This window comes from Gymnodraco acuticeps, unplaced genomic scaffold, assembly GCF_902827175.1.
Source record: "Gymnodraco acuticeps unplaced genomic scaffold, fGymAcu1.1, whole genome shotgun sequence".
Taxonomy (NCBI): domain Eukaryota; kingdom Metazoa; phylum Chordata; class Actinopteri; order Perciformes; family Bathydraconidae; genus Gymnodraco; species Gymnodraco acuticeps.
The window spans coordinates 499,287-519,979 of NW_022991818.1; the positions used below are offsets into that span (position 1 = coordinate 499,287).

At 42.1% G+C, this 20,693-nt stretch overlaps 1 protein-coding gene across 4 annotated transcripts in view; it reads left to right on the forward strand.

Annotated features, from left to right (window-relative positions):
* The window catches only part of shisa7b (shisa family member 7), a 39,966-nt gene that overhangs the window by 14,756 nt on the left and 4,517 nt on the right, over positions 1–20,693 (forward strand). For 2 of the 4 annotated variants that reach the window (XM_034199721.1, XM_034199720.1), the window contains 7 exons: positions 640–3,592; positions 6,415–6,657; positions 7,676–7,792; positions 8,573–8,715; positions 11,721–11,789; positions 15,671–15,901; positions 19,946–20,330. In XM_034199721.1, the coding sequence (XP_034055612.1) occupies positions 3,183–3,592; positions 6,415–6,657; positions 7,676–7,792; positions 8,573–8,715; positions 11,721–11,789; positions 15,671–15,901; positions 19,946–20,330 (1,598 nt within the window). In that variant the 5' untranslated portion in view covers positions 640–3,182. The remainder of the gene's footprint in view (positions 1–639; positions 3,593–6,414; positions 6,658–7,675; positions 7,793–8,572; positions 8,716–11,720; positions 11,790–15,670; positions 15,902–19,945; positions 20,331–20,693) is intronic. The other 2 variants (XM_034199722.1, XM_034199723.1) reach the window with 2 other exon arrangements.

Consider the following 20,693-nt stretch of genomic DNA (forward strand, 5'->3'; position numbering starts at 1 on the left):
CAAGGGAGGCGTGTGGTGCAGTGGGTTGTGCCTTGGTGTTCGTATCAGGGGGTCACAGGTTCAAACCCCACTGCAGTCAGCATGTCGTTGTGTCCCTGCAAGACACTTCACCCCAAATTGCTCCTGTGGGGATTGTCCACAGTATTGAGTATGTAAGTCGCTTTGGATAAAAGCGTCTAACAAGTGACATGTAATGTAATGGTCGCATGGCTGCACATCACCTAAGCTAACGGCGCTCTTGTGTTGGCGTGATGACATTGTCTTATTGTCACTAGTTAGGAACCCCTGTTTTTAAGACACATAGAAGGGTCAGACATTCACAAGTAGGGTAATTACTGACGTATTTATGTCCGAGAACAAAACGTGAAAATCTCTTCAGCTTGTGTTAACCACAGACCCTAATTCAGTCTTTTAACCACAATCATGTTCAATACAACTTTGAATTTGCGACGTGGAACCGGAATTGGTCAAATGTTGTTTGGCCTGGTTTTAGGACTTGTTTCTGCACAACTCTATAAAACAACATACATTATACTAAAGAGTATATATATATAAACCCACAGAAGATTCTTCTTAATGCACCTTTTTCATCTTCTGGACATAAATGCATCTTGTTTATGTTGTGTTCTTCTCTTGCAGTGTGGACGCTGCTGATGTGAACCTGTGAGAGGAAGAAAGACTTTGAATCTCTACAGGAGCGCCCCGGCACAACATGGAAGTTTTCCAGAGGATTGTCTCGGCTGCTTTCAAAGCCTAGACTCCTCACAGACTATACTCGCTCCTTTTCCACTATTTTTACTTTCTCCTAAACGCACCCCTTCCCTTCTTGTCTGCTGGTTTTGTTCTAAGCAAGACCAAAACCACGTGCCAAACCGACTGTCAAGAGAAGACGCAGAACAAATCCAGAAACCCACCGCCACAAAAGCATCATACGAAGAGATTATTCAGTCATTTCTCTTTGATTTAGAGTACAGCCCTTCCCATTAGAATCCCATTAAACCCAAGCACATCCATCACAGCACATCGAAGAGAGATTTTAACAGACTTTTTCATTTGTCTTCGGTCCGTGTTTGCATAGCTGCTGCTCTTAATGCTGAACCTGAGAGACGGCGATCAGTGCATTATTAGTTCAAAGTGCTTTATAAACGGACCCTCCTGCTTGTGTGTTGCAGAAGGAAAGCAGCGATAGCTCTGCTCCAACGGCGCCTGAACACTTTTAAAGCTTGGGCAGGACGGCGTTTGACTGACGGGCGAAACAAGCCTGATAAATATAGGCTCCACTAACACCGCCATCACCGCTGCCGCTGCTATCTCAAAGGCTCGGAGATACCTCTCGTCTCAGTCCGCGCTGTGAAACACTGTCGACACTTTGCCTATCTCCTTCTTCCAGTCGCTTACACGAGAGAGGCCTCTCGCTCTTTGTTGTCTTCTGTTTCTTCCACACTGAAAACCCCCCTTGATCTTATCCCAGACCTCTTCTTCTTCTTCTTCTACTAAAAAAACAACAAAAAACATGCAACTTAAAACCTTTCACTGTATTCACATTGATCGTGGAAGTTTATAAGAACATAACCTGAAGCCATACCGAACACCAGCCATACAAATACTCATTTACAAAAACACCTCACGATGTTTGAGATTCCTTCAACTAAGTGATCTTCGAACACATCGGTGCACATTCAGGGAGTCAATGAAGAAAGTGCTCGTGAGAAAACCGTTTTGTTTCCTACCCCGTGTCTTAAATAGATCGCTCTAAATCTGTGAGCGAGCGTGGCAGCGACCGCGTCCAGTGCCCGTCGCCGAGTTCCCGCCGTCGCCCCGTATTCCACTGTGCTGACGGATGAATCCGGACATTTTCATGTCTGTTCTGTGGGCAGAACCTCGCTGCCCTGCTAGAACCGGGCCCAAGCCCTCCTTCGTTCTCTTCTGTTGGGCCAAGCTAAATTCAGAGCAAAGACACTCACACAAGGGTATCGAACGCACATAGATCCTCTTTTTATTTCTGTCTTTTTGTCACCACTTTCTCGCTAGATCACTCTTTCGTGAATGCCTTCACATGCTCATTTATTGAACACAACTCTAGCAACTGCTGGACGTTTTTTCTAAAAGATTTAACACTACTTAATGTTCATTTATCAGCTTTATTAGTCTGTCCACAACTTATTCATTCACAATTCTACTAGTGTTTAACCCAACATTTCAAGCATATTGACCTTTATCGATTCTCTTCATCTAAACGTAATGAAAGGAAGAGTTTGTTTGTTGACAAATTTTAAGCATAGTATATAAAAATACAAATTTAAAGTCACGGCTTGTGCCAAATTCAGACTAACTTCTGCTGAGATCTCTTAAGCTGCTGCTGTTGTTTACTGACACCAGACAAACAGCTCCATATTTGATTAGATTTTTTAAAACAAACCTTTTCCCATGTATGATTTCACATAACAGTTATACACGCAGGACAACAGAAGTGCCAAACTCAAACAGGAAAACATCCAACGTCTGTTAAAGCTCATCAAAAATAAAGTTTACATACAGCGCTAAATGTTTACAGACTACTTTCCATACGTGAATCGTTACTTAAACCGTGCCATAAACGACTACAAGAAAACTCTCCAGTAGGAAATACATCAGACTCTTTTTCGAAAGAGGTCTAGTATTAAAAGAGTTTACTCATTTTGTTTATAGTAAAAATAATTGCTGCCTATTTTAAAGATTTGAATTTTGGCCTAGAGACTGTAAAAACTGACAGACCAAACTTTAATATCCGACACCTGCTGCCATAAAAACAAACCACATTATTCTATATTTATAATCGGTTGAAGTGTTCGTTTCAATTAATTATAACAGAACAGAACGTTCATATAGGGCCTATAAACTCTGAAAGACCTCAATGTTTACAAAAGCTGCTTAAGGAAAGGATTTGTATTCAGAGAGAAATGTTTACATTAAGCTGAAAGAGTGAAATGCCAAACACCTTCATCGTACATTGCTTGAACTGAGTGAATCTCGAAGAGGAACCTTTGCTCCTGTGCAGTGTGGACTGAACAAGAAGGAAATACTTCATCAGACTTTTCATACTCAAGCTTTTTATAAAGGAAGAGGAACCTGAAAACACACCAGGAGCTGTTTGTCATTTTTTTTTTAAAACAGCAGCTCAAGAACTTTGTTTTGATAAAACAATGAACGCTACTACTCCAAAAGGGATGTTTTGCCTGTCCCTTCTGCTTTGCTCTTGCCTCAGTGTCTCCACGGTAACCGTCACCAAGGAGCACCGCACGGTTGACAGCGATGTCAGGACTCTGACCGGCGGCAGTACCTCTGCTACGGCTGGGAAAAGGAGCCCCACCCTGTTCCTCCTGACGGGCTACAAGCCGCCGCTCCCCCCTCTTCCTGCCGGGCCCAAAGTGGCGCCCAAAGCGGCCGAGGTAGAGGACGGAGATGACCCACCAGTCGTGGCCGAGCTCCCTCCTAAGCCCCTCCCTCAGACCATGTTGCCGAGGAACATGACGGCCAACGCCCTGAGGCCTCCGCTCGGCGCCGCCCAGGTGGCTCCGCCTCCAAGACAGCTGGTGGATGTGGACGAGTGCAGGTACGACTACTTCCTGTTGTTGGAATTTGTGTTATCTTTCAAAAATAATCTCAGTCTCTTTATGTGAAGTATTAAAAAGCTGAAACACATCAAAGACATTTATAGGAAGTCAATTAATCAGATTTTTTCAAAATACCATTAGCAAAGAAAGACAGAAAAACAATTGTCGTTTTTTATTTTATTTCCTCAGATGGACTTTAGTGAAGTAAATTGTATGTATATAGTTTAATATTACAAATATGCCTCAATAGGCTTTACGATCTGTAAAGAATATGACACCCTTTATTATTAGACTATGGATTCAGATAATACAAAAGAATCCCAAATAAACCTTTTACAGGATAGAAATGGAGGAAACATTAGGACGAGCCCCTGATGAGAGATCCCTCTCCAAACACACCTGGGATAGATGCTGTGTGTGCAGATAACCAGTCAAATAACAATTCAAATAATCAGGATGTGTAATAAATACTAGAGTATCCTCTGGTAGCAACACTTTTTACATACAATACAAAACCATTTTTAATTCATCTGCTATTCATAAACTATTAAAGAAAATAGACTTAGGTTTGCTGTACAGTAGCTGAGATGTTCCTTCCATAGGCCAACATTTTAACTACATCTGTGTAATGTGTTGATGATCACACCATAGCAAGAAGGAGGCACATCATGATTCTCTCCTCCTGCAGCAGCTCTGATCTCCATCTCACTGGAGATTATATTTTTGCACTGAGAGGCGTCTGGCTGTTGCTAGGCAACATGTAATCAGCTCTAAATCAGTTGTATGCAGGCGAGCCACACACACACACACACACACACACACACACACACACGCACACATGCACAAACACACTCTCAGCAGCAGCTCATTCAGCACCTCCCGTAGTAACAGTTAAACAGATTTGAATATGACATAAGCTCCTCACATTGTTCGTCTCAATGCGATGTTTCCTTAATGTCGTCTGTAAGATGACATCACATGTGTTCCGGTGTTGATTGTTCAGTTGGAAATGCCTGACCTTTCTTCCTGCACAGAAATTGCCATGGTGATGTGAGCAGGAAATACAGAATTACAGAAATGCATATTAAAGTCATCACAAATTCAAGATTTTAAAATTAATAAAAAACAAAACAAATTCTTTAAAAAATGTTATAAAAATGATAATGAAATACTATAAATGAACAATTGTGTATTTAATTAGGTTAAAGATTTTAATGCAAATTTAAGTCACAACTTGTGCCAAATTCAGACCGACTTCCCCTCTGCTTGTTCACTCAGAAAAGCTGAGACCCTAGAAGCTGCCAGGGCTGTTGTTTACCGACATAAGACATACAAAGTTGATACTATTGCACCGGACTGAGGGTTATATTATATCGGATATTGCTGTCTGTTTAAAGAAGCTAAAGTAGGCTCTTCTTCCCCTAGCCAAACTGGGAAGCCCCTGTGGTCCCTAATGCACAGGTTTGGTGGCTAGTAGTTATTAGTGAAGTCAGCCGTAGGAGCACTGCTCAATACCTGTCCAATTACTTTGAAACAGTAGGACTTGACAAAGAGCTGCAGTTAGAACTTTTGCGTTAAAACATAATGTGGTGAAGAGTTAATAGGTCTAACCCTAACCGGTACCTAGGCTGTTGGAAAAGCTAGAAACTCGATACTACATAACCCTCTTAGTTGATGCACTAGCTGAATCCAGGAGAGTAACCTAAAACCAAGTGACGGTATAGTCGGACTTGCCCTCCGGTGTGATTAATAGCCTAGGAATTTGCATGTGTATAAAAGAGTGAACTTAAATCCTTAAAATTTTTCGGATGAGGGTTAGAACGCAGTTTAATGACTCAGAGCCAGCAACAGATTGAGTAATTTGCCGGAATAAATTATCAGCCCTCCCGACTCCAACAGTACCCTTAATTTCAGTAGTTTTTTAATTTAATATTAAACACAGAGGATATTATTTAATAATAATGTTTACAAATCTCCCATGTGTCCGGGACATTGAAACTAGGGATGCTCCGATCGATTAGCCACCGATCGTTATCGGCCGATATTCACTCTCGGCCGATCGATCAGGAGAGCCGATCACATGACGTAAAATACATGACACTTTTCTCTGCGCGGCAAAACAAGCTCGCCAAAATGGCTTCACCGGTCTGGCATTATTTTAAGGTGTCCGAAAATGACAGTAAAATAGCGGTATGCAACGTGTGTGAAGCAGAAATCCTGCAGCTCCGCCCGCTGTGACGGACCGGTGAGCGGAGCGAAACACACAAGAGTTAGACCTAACACACTTAGCTATTTTATCTACCTCTGGAACAAGCTAAACTAGTTATAAATATGTTTATTCTTCACTGTCGGGTCACTCACTACTGGATCAGTGAGCTGCATGAGACGATACTGACAGGCTGTCAGGAGAGAGGAAAAGAGAGCGCTTCCGCTAATTTCTCCCGTGTTATTATCCAAAATTAATGTAAACTTGAATAATGTACTTAATTTGAATGTAATCATTATGTTGGTTGTTGTTTGTGGAAGCGCATCATGTATTGAAAAATGTATCTGAACTTTTCGATCCGTTACGATTTATAAACTGAAGCAATATAAAAATGAGCCCCATTAACTGAGTTTTAAACGTCACTTTAAATGGAAGATCCCCATAGCCCCCACCCGGATCGGCGATTGGTATCGGCCGATACTGATTCCGGCGATCGGCCCCAAAATTCCCGATCGGAGCATCCCTAATTGAAACCTTCACAGACACGTCAACCGGTATCCAAAATGCTGATGGAGACGAGAAATGTCTTTGTTAATCTCGATTTTTGTTCCACAGGGGTTACTACGACGTGATGGGGCACTTTGACAAGAACTTCAACTGCTCCAAGGGCAGCTACATCTACTGCTGCGGGACCTGCCACTACCGCTTCTGCTGCGAGCACCAGAGGAGCCGGCTGGACCAGGGGGCCTGCAACAACTACGAGGCCCCGCCGTGGGCCGAGCCGCAGGTGACCGCCACCGTGAACGCCGACACCAAGCGAGACCCGGACTTTGAGACGCTACAGCAGCAGAACAGCAGGTCACAGTCTAATACAATACTCAAATAATTACTGTTTAAAAGTCTGTTTTGAAGGTCCCATGTCATGCTTTTCTGGTTATTACCCGTCCCCTTGTGTATTATATAGCTTTTTCTGCATGTAAACGGTCTGCAAAGTCACAAACCCTCAAGTACACCCTGTAGCGAGTAAAACTCTAACACAGAAAATACCTGTTTATGCTGCCCCAGAACGCCTCGTTGGAGATTTCTCTTTTTCCATTTTTTCCTTCCGGGTCCTATTGACGTAACGAAGTCCAAATGGACCAATTGGTCCGCGCGCACGCACACACACACACACACACACACACACACACACACACACACACACACACACACACACACACACACACACACACACACACACACACACACACACACACACACACACACACACACACACACACACACACACACACACACACACACACACACACACACACACACACACACTCTCTCAGCCTTATCTTTTCTCAGCCGCGGCGCTCCGTACACACACACACTCGGAGCTCAGGCTGTGAGTGTGTGTGTGCATGCTCAGGCTGAGCTCCACGGTGTCTCGCAGACCCCACGCAGCAACCAGGAAACGAAACCAGTAATCCAGCTCACACTGTCCGCTCCTCGAGCCTCAAAGGGCGGAGCAGCGAGCCCCGCAACATCCCACCAACACGGCACCCAGACCCCACGCAGCATTCTCATTTGGTGTCATTTTCTGGTTGCTAACAAACGCCATTGTAACACATAAACACACATCAGAGCACAGTGGGCTCATAGGGGGGGGGGGGTATGTACACATACTATACAGAGATGCTGTATGAGAAAACCAATGTGATTTTGGAACATTGAAGAATGTACATCTATTCTAGTAGACCTCAACAATGGCATTATGATCAATAGAAATGGCCATGACATGGGACCTTTAATAGAGGTAGATGGATGATGTTTTTATTTCCCTTTCTCTTATTCTTAGTGGGCCTAATTTGTGATTTTCCTCTGACTGCAGTACGGCGTATGTGATTGGAGGTGTGATCTCCTTCACACTGGTGGTGGCCGTGGGCGTCCGGATCGCCTTCAGCAAGGTGGCACGGCGACCCCGCAACAGAGACATCAACATGCCCAGGTGAGAGCACAGGACAGGTGTGCTGGGTAAAAAGAGAACAAGAGTTTTTAGCAAAGACTGTGGTTTACCCTCAGTTTGTTCATTTGAATAGGCAGCACAGTTTCATTAGGGTGGTGCAGTGATTAAGTATTTGTGTAAGCCTACCTGCAAGTTGGCTTCGAAAGGGCTCCCTTGACAAAAAGCTATGGGATTATTCCATTGGATTTTGGAATATGTTTGATGATACTGACACGTTCTGTTCAGCAAGATAGTCTCCACAGATTAATAACACTTTTATAATAGTTAAATCGTAAATGCAATCGACTGAAGTAAGTAACTAACATAATGCTAAAAACAAACTGCCTGACTGTCACATGACTTTACGTCACTACCGCTAAACTGAAAGCAGCTTATGATGACGATGTTTAGAAGTCTCATTTAGTCACTTGTTAGCAACCACCATTTTGAAAACACGTATAGGTTTACCAGATGGGTATTTACTTAGGTATTTTATAAACAAAACATTCAAATCTCTTAAGCTTGTATTAACCACACTAACCAAAAACACAATTATAATATCCTTGACAACGTAGCCCAGAATGCTCCAATGCTTATTTGCGGGTTTAGGACTCATTCCTGTACCACTCTGTAACTCAGGTCTAAGAAAGATCAAAGTATTTGGAAAAAGGATAGAATATTATTTCTATACTGATTACAAACTGTATTTCAGTGTCACTTTATCATGTTTCGTCCTCCTCTTTGCCCTCTCCTTTCTTCATCTGATCATTCTTCCTGTGGCAGATCTCTGGTGGACATCTTGCGTCACCAGTCGAGCCCGGTGCAGCAGGGAGAGAGGAACAACTCCACGGGGTTGACCACCAACTTAGACGGACGGACGTCTAAAAACCTCTACACCCCCATCCTGCAGGGCAAAGACAACCGCAGTAAGTCCCACCAACTTCATTTGAAACAAGGATGGCTAAAAGTATAATAAATCTGATTAATTACACACATTAGTCATCATTTTCAGATGAAATTAACAGTGCCAGGTCCCAAGGGACATAGATGGTAATTGCTTTTATTCAAGCCTCAATTCGTTTGTTGTGACTGAGAAGATGCCAGACGCAGCTATTAAGAGAAATGAAAGGATGAAGTTTAGACTTTGTCTCAACAATAATCCAAATTAGTACATCCTCTTGCAGAAATGATTACTTGTAATACCTTATATTGTAGATATTACCCCCCCTTTTTTTACCTACAATGTTCCTGATGAACATTATGTTACGAATTACACCGTCAAAGAGGCACTATAATCAGGGCTGCACATAACTGGTGCGCATGTGCGCATACGCACCTCCACCAAAAAAAGAGCACCGGGTCATTTGAAAAAAGGCGCATTTGCGTACCAAAATTGAGAAGGAGAGAGGAGAGAGAGAGAAATATATTTGCGAGTTGCATATGAACTCAGGGCCGGCCCGTAGCACTGGCTAGATGTTCGCCTAGGGCGCCAGATCTGTGGAGGCGCTGCGCTGGCAGCTCTAGGAGGGAAAAAAACATTTTTGACCGTTGGGGCTCATCCTAATTTTCGGCCTTGATGTAACAATATTCATAATTAAGTAAATGTAACACGCTTTTCACCCCGGTTACACGTTTCATTTGCCCTGTACAATGGGCGCTGTAAGTGATGAAAATGGGGGATGTTGGCTTATCTGGCGCCCGCAGCTCACAGCCAAAATGCGAGTGAGCGAGGGAGAGAGAGAGAGAGAAGGGCGTACCGCCCGGTACCGGCGCTGTTGTTATTAGAATCTGGTGCTAGCTGCTCTAACGGATGTAAGAAGAAGATGTTTCTACAATGATGTGGAGGGAGAGTCCTCTCCAGTCAGACTGAGAGGCTGATAACTACAGCTCAGTGAGGTATAGGACTCTGAGTGTTTAGATAGTTCACTTTAGTCTAAATTCAAACAGTTTGCTCACAATTTATGTAAACACATATTTCCAAGGCACTCCTTTATAATTATTGGGATAAACAGGTTTGAAATCATTCCAATGTATACTATAGGACAGTAACCAAAAATATCCTTTAAAACTGGAGAGATACAAAAAATGCATAAATAAATGTTAAGGTAAAATAAGATATGAATGAACAACAAAAATAAAATAAGTTACATTCATTTGTTATTGGCTATGGTAGGTTATTGGTTAGGTTCACATACTTATTTGATTACATCCACTTGTCTAAGATGACAACAGAGACTTTCGACCCAAAACCAGCTGTTGACTTGTGGATGCAAGCAGCTAATCGCAGACTCAACCAGAGAGAAAGTAGTAGGCCTACATCATCAGCTACCATGTCTGACAGAGAGGAAGACAGAGAGGAGAACACTCAGGAGGGTAGTGATGACAGCTTGTAGGATTACTGGTCGTGCTAATGTTGTCTTGTGTTCACCTCTGCATGTGTGTTCAGTGCCGTGTGTCTGGCAAATAAAGTCAAGACCCCTCAAAAGTTACGTTTATTTCATTTTAAGGATGAGCACCAAGCAACATCTCCAGGTGCTCCTTTGAGAACCAGGGCAAAAAAAGTTATGTGCACCCCTGACTATAATGCTTTTTGGGGTTAACACTTTCCTGTAGTGTATTGTATAGGTTTTTGTGCATGTCAATGGTCTGCAAAGGTTACATCCCTGTGTTCCCTCCAGAGGGAGTTTCTCTCCCTGCCTAACCAATCAGAGCAGACTGGGCTCTGGTCTCAGACAGAGGGTGAAAAGAGGTGCTGCAGCACAGGCAGTATGAGAAAATAAAGGGCTTGTTGAACATTAAAGCATGGAGACATGTCACACTAGAGGTACACTATACTAATATGAACCTGAATATGAGCATAATAGGGCCCCTTTAAATTCAAAGAAACTCTCCTCATTTGTGTTTGGGGGTAAACAAACTGCAAAACTGGATGTTTAGCTGATCTAGTTTGAAAGATGACCCTGAGGGCCTTACATATATTCACTGCTGTTTAACAGTGACATTTTTTTGTGTCCAAAACGTTTTTTGTATTTACAAGCTTAACATTTTCTGATGTGTGGGCTTTCCTGTCTTTCTCACAGTATTTATATTTTCTCAGCTTAATCAAGTGATATTTACTGTTAAACAGTGTGGGCACTTCTCACTGAGGTAATGATGGCTCTGTCAGTGGAAATTATTTTTCATTCTGTGATCCATGTGCACCTCAGGCTGCCCACAGCTTTGTGTCGTTTCTGATGAGACCAAGACGAGTGATGAAAATCAGTGTTGGTGAACGTGTTTGCTTTCTTGTATTGTAAAAAGTCTAAACACATTTCTCTCTTTACTGCTGCCTCTGTCTCTCGCCTCTCTCAGTCTCTCCAGGATCTGCTGAGTTGTATTTTGGGGATTTTTTTTTTTAAGGTTTTAATAATGAGAAATTCATATCAAGGAAAATGTGGTGTAAACAAAGATATGCTATTACTTTTATTTGTACAACTTCTCTTATTACTTATCAAAGACGCTGGACACATAGTTTAAACAAAGTGCATATTTTATTAAAAACTCTTTTATGGATTTACTTTAACACTAGCATATTAAAAACCTGCATTTTCACACATAATACTTGATTGTAGGTTTGTTTTTTGCAAACAAAAATATAGTCAGATCAACCCATTGAGCATTTGTAGAATAAAACCTTGCCTTTTGTCTCCTGCCTCTCTGGAGTTGCTGAAGATATGAATAGACATGCTGATCCACAGTTTGATTGAGTTTATTGTGGATTTGTGTCAATAAAGTACGACCATAAAAAGATCAATCCCTGGAGGGACTGTCTGTCTCTCTCTTTCTGTCCCTCTCTGTCCTCTCTCTCTACTGACACATGTGCTTACTCGACACACGGCTCTGTGTCTCAGGAGTGGTTGTCCATCAGTTTGTTGGCTCTCTCTCTTTGCAGCTGGGAACTTGCACCACCATTTTAACCAGCAGGGGTCTGCCTCCAGCCCCAAACACACGGCCACCATCGGTAAGCCTCGTGGTCAGAAGCACAGGCGGCGACAAGCTGCCCCCCCCCCCCCCCCTTCCACGGCTTCACTGCCACACTGTCTGTCTGTCTTGTTGTTGCCATGGCAGCCCGTTGTCCCGCACTCTTAAAAAAACAGCCGTGCCACTCTCAACACCGCTTTTCAAACATATGCGTGTGGTTGTGTTGAACGTGACACATCTTTCACCAGAGTGTGAGCTCAAAGTTGTCTGGCCTGCTCTCTGCTTAATGCAAACCTGCCCCCCCCCCCCACCACGACCCACTTACCACCAAGAGTCTGCTTCCATATAGAGAGGCGGAGTCCCCCCCCTTCTGATGTATCCCTGATTTCAGAAAGATAGTTACAGCACGAAACATAGTTTTATGATCCTGCTTGAATTGTGCAATGAGTCACACATAGTTTGTCCATTTATGTGTTTTTCACTTCAAGAAAGGTTGCATTTGTTGAAGTATAAGACTGAACATTCTTGATAAGGACTACACACTCAAAAGTTTTACGTCGTAACTTTCTCTCTTGAGGAAGGTTCTCGCACCAGCCTTTGCTAGCCCTGAAGTTAGCAACGACTCTGGCTCAGGCTATTCGCCTTTTATTCAACTTTGACATCTTAATTGTTTCCTTTGAACTGTTTAACTGATAACATGAATCAGTAAATACTATTATACCATAGTGTTTTATCTATGGACTCTTGGTGTTGTGTATCAGCTGGTATGAGCAAGACCTGTTGCTGATGTGATGACACCCTGTTACAAAACACACTGAGAAAGTAATGACATCACCAACGCAACTTTTGAGTGAATGTTCTTTTTTAGTTACTCGTCTTACACTTTAGTTACCAACAAACTGCTCATTTCTTTACTAGCTAAATATGTTTTATTTGGACCAACATATTTGTAATTCATGACATCGTTTAAGCAGGGTCAAAAACTCCAGAAGGGGAGTGACTTCGCTTCTTCTTCTTCTACTTCTTTTGCTACTTCTTGTTCTTCTTTTTCCTTTTCTTCCTTTTCTCCGTCTTCAACTCCTTCTCCTGTGTAGCAGTGATGCGACCGTGCTTTAAGCTGACTCTGCATTTCTCCAGAGGTCATGGCTTAAGCAAGGCCACTGCACTTTACCTGAATCTGTTTTCCCAGGCTTTGCACCAAGAAAACAAAAAAGCAATGCTAGCACGAGTGATTCATGTCCCGAAAGAAGGGTGTCGTGGTTGTACTCAGAAAATAAACACAAGTCGTTGTTTGTGAAGACTAATCTGATGCATTTTTCATGGCTGCCCCTGAACACTGGGTAAGGTTGCAGTGGAAATATGATTTTGCACTGAATTCTTAAAGTTGTTTCCATGCCAATTATTCCAAACCATTACACCTACATGCGTCCCTCAGGGGATGAATTACACGAGTAGGCAACAGTAAAGAATAAAACCAACTATACAGATAAGTAAAAGCTAAGTTTAAACTGTGCTTTCAGTGTGTTTTACATCCTTCAGTTGCTAATGGTTACTATCTCTTATATAATAATACATATAAACAAACTCTAAAGTATTTCTTACATAAATGATTCAGCTATTGATTATCTTTCTTAAACTGGCTATTCATTCAAACCAAATTTATAATAAATCAGTATACATACCCAATGAAATATAAGTGTATGTATAATATTATATTGGCTTTAAACCTACTGAACAAGAATTGCAAAGTAATATACTGGAACAATATATTTACCACTTTTCCCCTGATGCTCTGAATAAGCCCTGATGTGTTGGCAATGCCGAGATGGTTTTAAAAGTTGCTAAATGTAGCGAGAAAGTCACCAAGGCTCTATCACATTTCGCCAGTGGTGTAATGTTATCAAGCACATTAACACAGTGCTCTACTTCAGTACAAAATTGAAGTTATCGAATTTTACTTGAGTATTTTCACATTATGCTACTTTATGATACTACTTTATGATACTTACTCTACTACATTTATTTGACATATTTACTAACTAGTCTATTTGCAGATGTAGTTAGTTCAACACACAGTATAATGTATTATTATAGGGTAAGCAACTCAGTATTCAAATAATTAAAAATATCATGTGCTTGAAATTTTGCATAACGAGTACTTTAACTTTTGGTACTTAAAGTAGTAAATGCTAATACTTTTTTACTTGTAACTGAGTATTTTTACACTGTAGTATTTCCACTTTTACTGAAGTAAATAATCTCTGCATTTCGCCCATACCGAATATTGCCCCCGCTACAATTAAAGATATTAGGAGGCTATATTACGTAGACTTCCTTATAACTCACTCCTACAATGTATACAATTAATTAACAAGGTTGTTTAAACTCTATTTTTGGTTTTCTAAAAGAAACGTCACTCTTTGTTGTGTCCATAAACAGGGCCGTTCTAGTTCACTCATTCTCCAATTCATTCTTGATATTTTCAGTTTTAAATGTTAGATCATAGACCTTCAATCCATTACTGGTCCTTGCTTCTTTTTTTTTAGTGTCTCTTCCTGTGTTAGATAATGTTAACAGCCTCCTGGGAGGACACAAGAGCTTCTTCTCTGTGAGTCAGATACTGTGCAGCACATTGAGAGGAGTTCATCTTTCCATGACACCATTATCAAACCTCGCTGCCAGCCAAACGTAGGTGTTCCAAAAAAAACAACCCAAAACAATTACCTGGCACTCTTGGAAACAACCAGGCTAATTCCGTATCATGACACACAAAAAACACATTTAGCTCAACACTTTATGCTTTTCTTTTCTTCACAATTTCTAAAGCGTATGATCTCACAGCTAGCATTGCTTTTCCTCCCCACCGTGTGTGTAACATTCACGGTACAGAAGTCAATGTGGTGTGTGTTCCCTGGGTGACGCTTAACACGGACATTATTGGCTATTATTGGCCATTACTGTCAATGGTCAATGAGCAGTATATGTCCTGCAGTAATCTTAACAAGATCGCAGCTCATAACCATTACCACCCTGAATGGACTGGACATTGATTGTATCTCAAAGACGGGAAACAACAGCAAATGGGCAATTTTCCAGAGTTACGCAACCTTTTATTGCTGCTTTATATTATCACATTTTTAAACTTTTTTCTTTATATCAGCTGCTGTCACCCAGCCGTTAATAAGCTCCTCCTGTTCTCTTTGTGTAAATCTCTTCAGTGGTTGAAGATGATCCAACAATGAGCAGCATGTGTTTGTGGGTTTCACATGTTCCCTTCAGCTCATTGTTCCCTTTGTAATGTACAGCACCTACACATGTGAGGTCACTGTGTGCACCTACATGTTGGCTCAGTAAAGTGCTGTCTGTTAGGGAAAATATGAATGTACTCGTATGAGGTAACTGATATACGTGTTGCAAAACAGACGTCCCACTGCCCCCCCCCCCCTCCCGCATTCTGCCAATCTTACATAAGACAAATCATTTTTATGTGTATCGATCCATGTGCTGCTTTTGCACTTTGCGTACATGTGAATGTGTGTATGTAGATTCTCCCCTGACGCTCTCACTGTATTTGATGTATTTACATGTTGCTGATATGTTTGTGTTGGAGCCTCAGATGAACAGTACAGAGTTATTATTTATAGATGGTCGCCATGGAGCTCCGAGAGACTTCCTGTGTTTACTGATCATTAACCAGCTCGTATATATTTTTTCTCTTTCTTCTGCTTTTGTCCATTTCTACTCCTTTTATATTAATTTCCTTCTTTCTATTACTTTGTATTTTCTCTTCCTCTTTCCTTTTTGTCCCTTTTATCCTAACCTCCTCTATTTTCCCTTTTTCTGTTCCTTTTTCTCCAATCTCTTGCTTCCTTTTCCTTTTTACTTCCCCTCTCCTCCTCATTGTCCTTCCCCTCCGTCCAGAGCGTGGGGCCCGTATGAACAACACCTCCCAGCTCTCCTCCGGACCCTCCCTGCAGTCAGGTAGTGGTAAAGGTCCCGACAGGAGCGGCAGCAGCATGGGAGGGAGCATGAGGCACAACAGCAGTCACCCGTCCTTCTCCCACTCCTTCCACAACCTCGCCCAGCTGCCGCCGTCCTATGAGGCCGCCATGAAACCCGAGATCAGCCGCTACAGCTCGCTGAAGAGGCTGGGTGAGCCTGGGAGGGGCTAAGGGCTGATTGAACAATCTGCACCGTGTAAAACATAGAAATAAACATGCTTTCTCTGGTAGAGATCCAGAGCAATGAGCAGGAGTTAGAGTTAGTCATATATTTCATGTTGCCAAGGAAAAGGTTTCTTCTTGATAGGAATCCATTATTGATAACATAGAGATGGATGTTCTCTGGAGTGTTTCTTTTAAGGTGTACACACGATAGCTGGTGTTGTACTTCCACATGAACACATTTTAAACATCAGAAGATGAGATATGACTTGTAATCCCATGTAAGGGTCAGGCTCCACAATCACTATATCGCACACTTCCCATAATGCAACCTGATATCACCTTCATTAGGCCCTGCATGCCTGGTAAACACATCTGCTACTTAACAATGAGCAGGTTATTCTCAAGCTATTCTGACCAGGTATTCCTCTCTCTGTGGCCGGGTTGGTTAGACTTTCACATAACGTAAGGTTATGAAAGGACATTTGTCAGCTTTCTCAGGGGCAAACAATCCCTGCTATATTCATCTCAGTGTAATCCAAATGTGTACGCTGTTTAGTAGTCATTGCAGGAAAGCAAACTGTAACGGAAAGACAGGAATTAATAGAAGGATTGGACTGAGAGGAAAGTGGATAGAGAGAGAGGAGGAAGGGAGGGGCAGAGGAAAGAGGGATTGGGAAAATGGAAACAAAGGGGTAAATTGTAAAGAGGACAAATGAACGGGAAGGCTGGTTGACCAGAGGCAGCGAATGAGCTGATTGGCCAAACAAGGACACAGCAGGAAGAAATGAAAAAAAGAGATTTGTGAAGATAGAGATGCAGAGAGGTCGACTGAGCAGAAGGAGAAGAATGGAGAGACAAGCAGAAGAGAAAGAAGGAAGGATTGAGATGTGGAGATAGGGGGAGGGGCGTTGGCTGCCGGTCTGCAGGGGCATGGCGAATTCGAAGGGGAGAAACCGACGTTTGAGAGGCAGCGTCTGTCTTTACCGCTCTCGCCCTGCGATGGCTGGAGACTGCAGGGGGAGGGGAGTCGCCTCTGCAGGCTGAGTGATGGATGGTTACTACAGGGGGGGGGGGCGTGTGTGTGCGCACACGATGTAGCTATGCGAGGTAGTGGAAGCAATAATGAGGTGAAAGTCCAGATGAGTCTTTTCTTATTATTTCCATTCAATCAAAAAAGACAAACCACTGGAAGCTGTGCAGCGAAGGCTTCTGCTCATTACACATCAGACCTTGAGAGGTCACTCCGCTTCCTTCGTCGTCTCTTAGTGAAACTGCATCTCTGTCGCATTAATCGCAGCTGTCCTGCAGCTTTTTATTGTTCAGATCGTCTCTGACTACGTCATGATTTTCTGTTTTGCAGAACATGGAAACAGATGCTCTTTCTTTCATTCATCTCTTTCTTTTTTCATGTTCTGTTTTTCTGCCATCTCCTCCTTTTTAAGGGGAAGAAGCCAGATTGCATACTGCCTTTTCCTTGATAGTTAGAAATCAGTCTTATATATTTAAGATGGTTGTGGGGGGTCAGTACATCAACAGGGATTGTATTATTGTCCTAGTGCGCTTACTATTAAGATGCATTCATGATGCACTGTTTTCTCTTTGCTCGCTGCAAGGCTGGCCTTGCAGCGAGTTAAGTTTTGTTTCTATGGTTCTCTGCTAGCTTGCGCAGCTTCATGTAGCTGTCATCTGATTGGTTGCATGTCAAAAGGTCAGAGGCAACGTTGTGTCAATTGCAAGGTAGCCCCGCCCTAAAAAACACCCTGCTTTTATAGTCTTTTTTACTCTAAATGGGATTTATTAAATAAACATAATGCTGTATTGGAAAAGACTTGAAACTAGGGATATTAAATCAGGTCAGTAATACGGTTCATTTGTAGACTTCTATACAAACTGATTTCTCATTGCAGCCTGCACGTTTAAGGCACTTCTCAAAGTCCAAAGTCAACTTCTGTGTGTAAGATCCAGAGAGGGAGATCAAAATGCTATTTCTCCCAATCCAGAAGAATACAAGTTAAAATATCTAAACATACCTACATAATCAAACATAGACACACACACATTCCCACATTAAAAGCCAACAATAAGAAACAAATATATAAAGGCACAACAGTCATTATGTACAAAATAACAGTCACTTGTAAACGGATGAAGATGACTATATTACAGTAAGAATATGTACACTAGTGCAAATGATTGTCCAGCAGCGTAGTTAAAGTGCATTTCTATCACTTTACAGACCTTGAGGTTTCGACTCAGTACCAACATTCTTTTAACACCGTAAACATGAGAATAATTCAATAATGTGCACCGTTATATAGCCATTTAACAATTATGGCGTCTCACCTGTGACTGTAGGGTTTTCATTAGGGCAGTTCAGAACAGACAAAACACGTTGCCTGTCAGACTGCTAGTTGGATAAAACAAGCGGACATGGGAAGATTTCATTTAAGAGTAGTCGCTACCAAACACTGATTGCTTCAATGGAAAACTGTACACCAGATGTTTCTGAATCAATCAGTGACAGTGAAAGCAAAGCAGAACTGTTTACATGTGCTTGTTCAGAAAAACATCCTGTATGTCAGCATCGGTGGAACTCCTCTTCAAACTGAAATGTTGTCATTGTGATACAAAGAGCACCGGCTCTAGCCAGGCATGCTATGAAACCTGCTCCTTTCTGCTGTAGTTCCCCACACAGAGCTGCAGAAAGCACACTGATAAAGGCTTCTTTGTCTGCCATTGGCAGCCAGGGAGAAGCCTCGAGATAATATTGCCTTATAGGAGGAGAGTACACACGGAGAGGGAGAGGACATGAAACAAACAGTAAGGGAAGAGGTGGCTCGTAGAAGGGTACACTTCCAGAGCAATGGAAGAAAGGAGAAACGGAGTTGAAAATGAAGGAAACCAAAGAAGTGGAAAGGACAAAGGAGAGAGAAAAGGAGGGAGAGAGAAAGGAGAGGAAGAGAGGTGGCTGGTGAAAGGTCAGGTTTAGATTGGCTCTTGGGGAGCTGCTTCCATGGAAATGCTTTGAAGATTAAAGCGATCTCAGGCTAAAGAGCAGAAAGCACAGAGACTGTATTTCACTATTAATGAAGCTCACCAACGTGTCTTTCTTCTCTCTTTACTTTGTGTCCTTTTCTTTGTTATCACGTCACTTATGTCACTCTTCCCCCATCATACTTTTCTTACCTTTTATACCGTCTGTCTTTTCTTGGGCTCCTTTACCTTTGTTCTTTTATGCCTCATGTAATATACAGTGTATCTCTCCATCCTTATCATTTCTGTCACTTCCTTATATATTTTTTTCATACCTCTTTCACCTCATCGTTTTCTCTTTGGTATTCTTCTCTCCTCTCCGTTTGCGTATTATACCTCCCTCGCTCTCCAACAATTGATTCTCCATTTGCTCTCTTTTACATTCATCATCATTGACATCTCATTGTCTTTCGCATAACTTACTTACTTTTTACCCTTCTTTCACCTTTCTTCATCTGTCTTTATTTTCTACCTCTGTTCTTTTTCCATTGATCCTACATTATATCTGAGGATATTCATCAGCAGATAGAGCTTTGTCATGGATTTGTAGATGTATAGGGTTACATTTGATCTCATTCTGTTGACTTTGAGTCATTGAGAAACATTCCATGAACACAACATGAATATAAATCAAATGTTGACATTTTATTCTTTCGTCATTGGAATTAAATGAGTTTGATTATTCACAAACGATAAATATGCCCTAGTTTCAGCTTGAATATGATGACATTTTAAGATGCATTTTAAGAATACCTGGAATGCAGATGAAAGAAAATCCTGAAAATGTACTTAATAATTTGGTCATAGACCTTTGTCATGCATCATATTTTTAAACACAACTTTCCGCTAAAGCCATACGTCTGAAATAGTTTGCAGAGATTCAACATTTAATTGGATAAAACATTTAAAAATAAAAAAATCATTTAATTGAATCTTTTATCAATAATCATCTTTGGTTGCAGTCCTATTTACATTTCTCTATTTTTTGCTGATCCAGAGAAAGAACTTGACGAGTACTCGAGCTACTACAACTCCAAGCGTCGCTCCAACAACGGCCCGCCCTCCTTCTACTCCTCGCAGCACCACCTGCCCTTCGGAGGCGAGTATACGCTGGGTTCTTCTCGGGGCACGCTGCCTCTCCACGGCTCCCGGCCCCGCCTCCACATCCCGGCCTCCACCCCCAACCCGTACCCGCTGCCCGCCCAGACGCACTACACCAGCTCCTCCTTCGACAGGCCGCCGCGCCGCGTCCGCTCCCAGGACCAGCTGCTCGCTTTAGGGGAGGGCAACACGCTATCCCGCCTCTCCAAGAACCAGCAGCACCAGTACTACAAAGCCATGATGAGCAGCAGCAGGGGCTCCAACTCACAGACGCTCCGCAGGTAAGATAAGGGAGAAGGCCGATCAAACGAGAGAAAGGGACAAAATAAAAGAAGATGGAAAGACATCTTAATGATGTCAGATAAGGGAGGATCACAGTGCATAATACATTTGAAAAATGTCATTAGGATTTCAAGTGTCTGACATGGTAAGGGTACACTACAATTTGACCTCATATCAGTTTTTTTATCAGATAAGTGTTACGTTGGTTCAGTTCATGATTGACCTTGAACACATTTAAAAACATTCTCGACTCAAGGTTCTCATACTTGCATTACCCGTAGCTTTTCAACCAGACGGATGACTCACTGATACCCTGCTATTGCAGAGAGGTTTTATTGTTAAAACAGAATATAGTATATTAA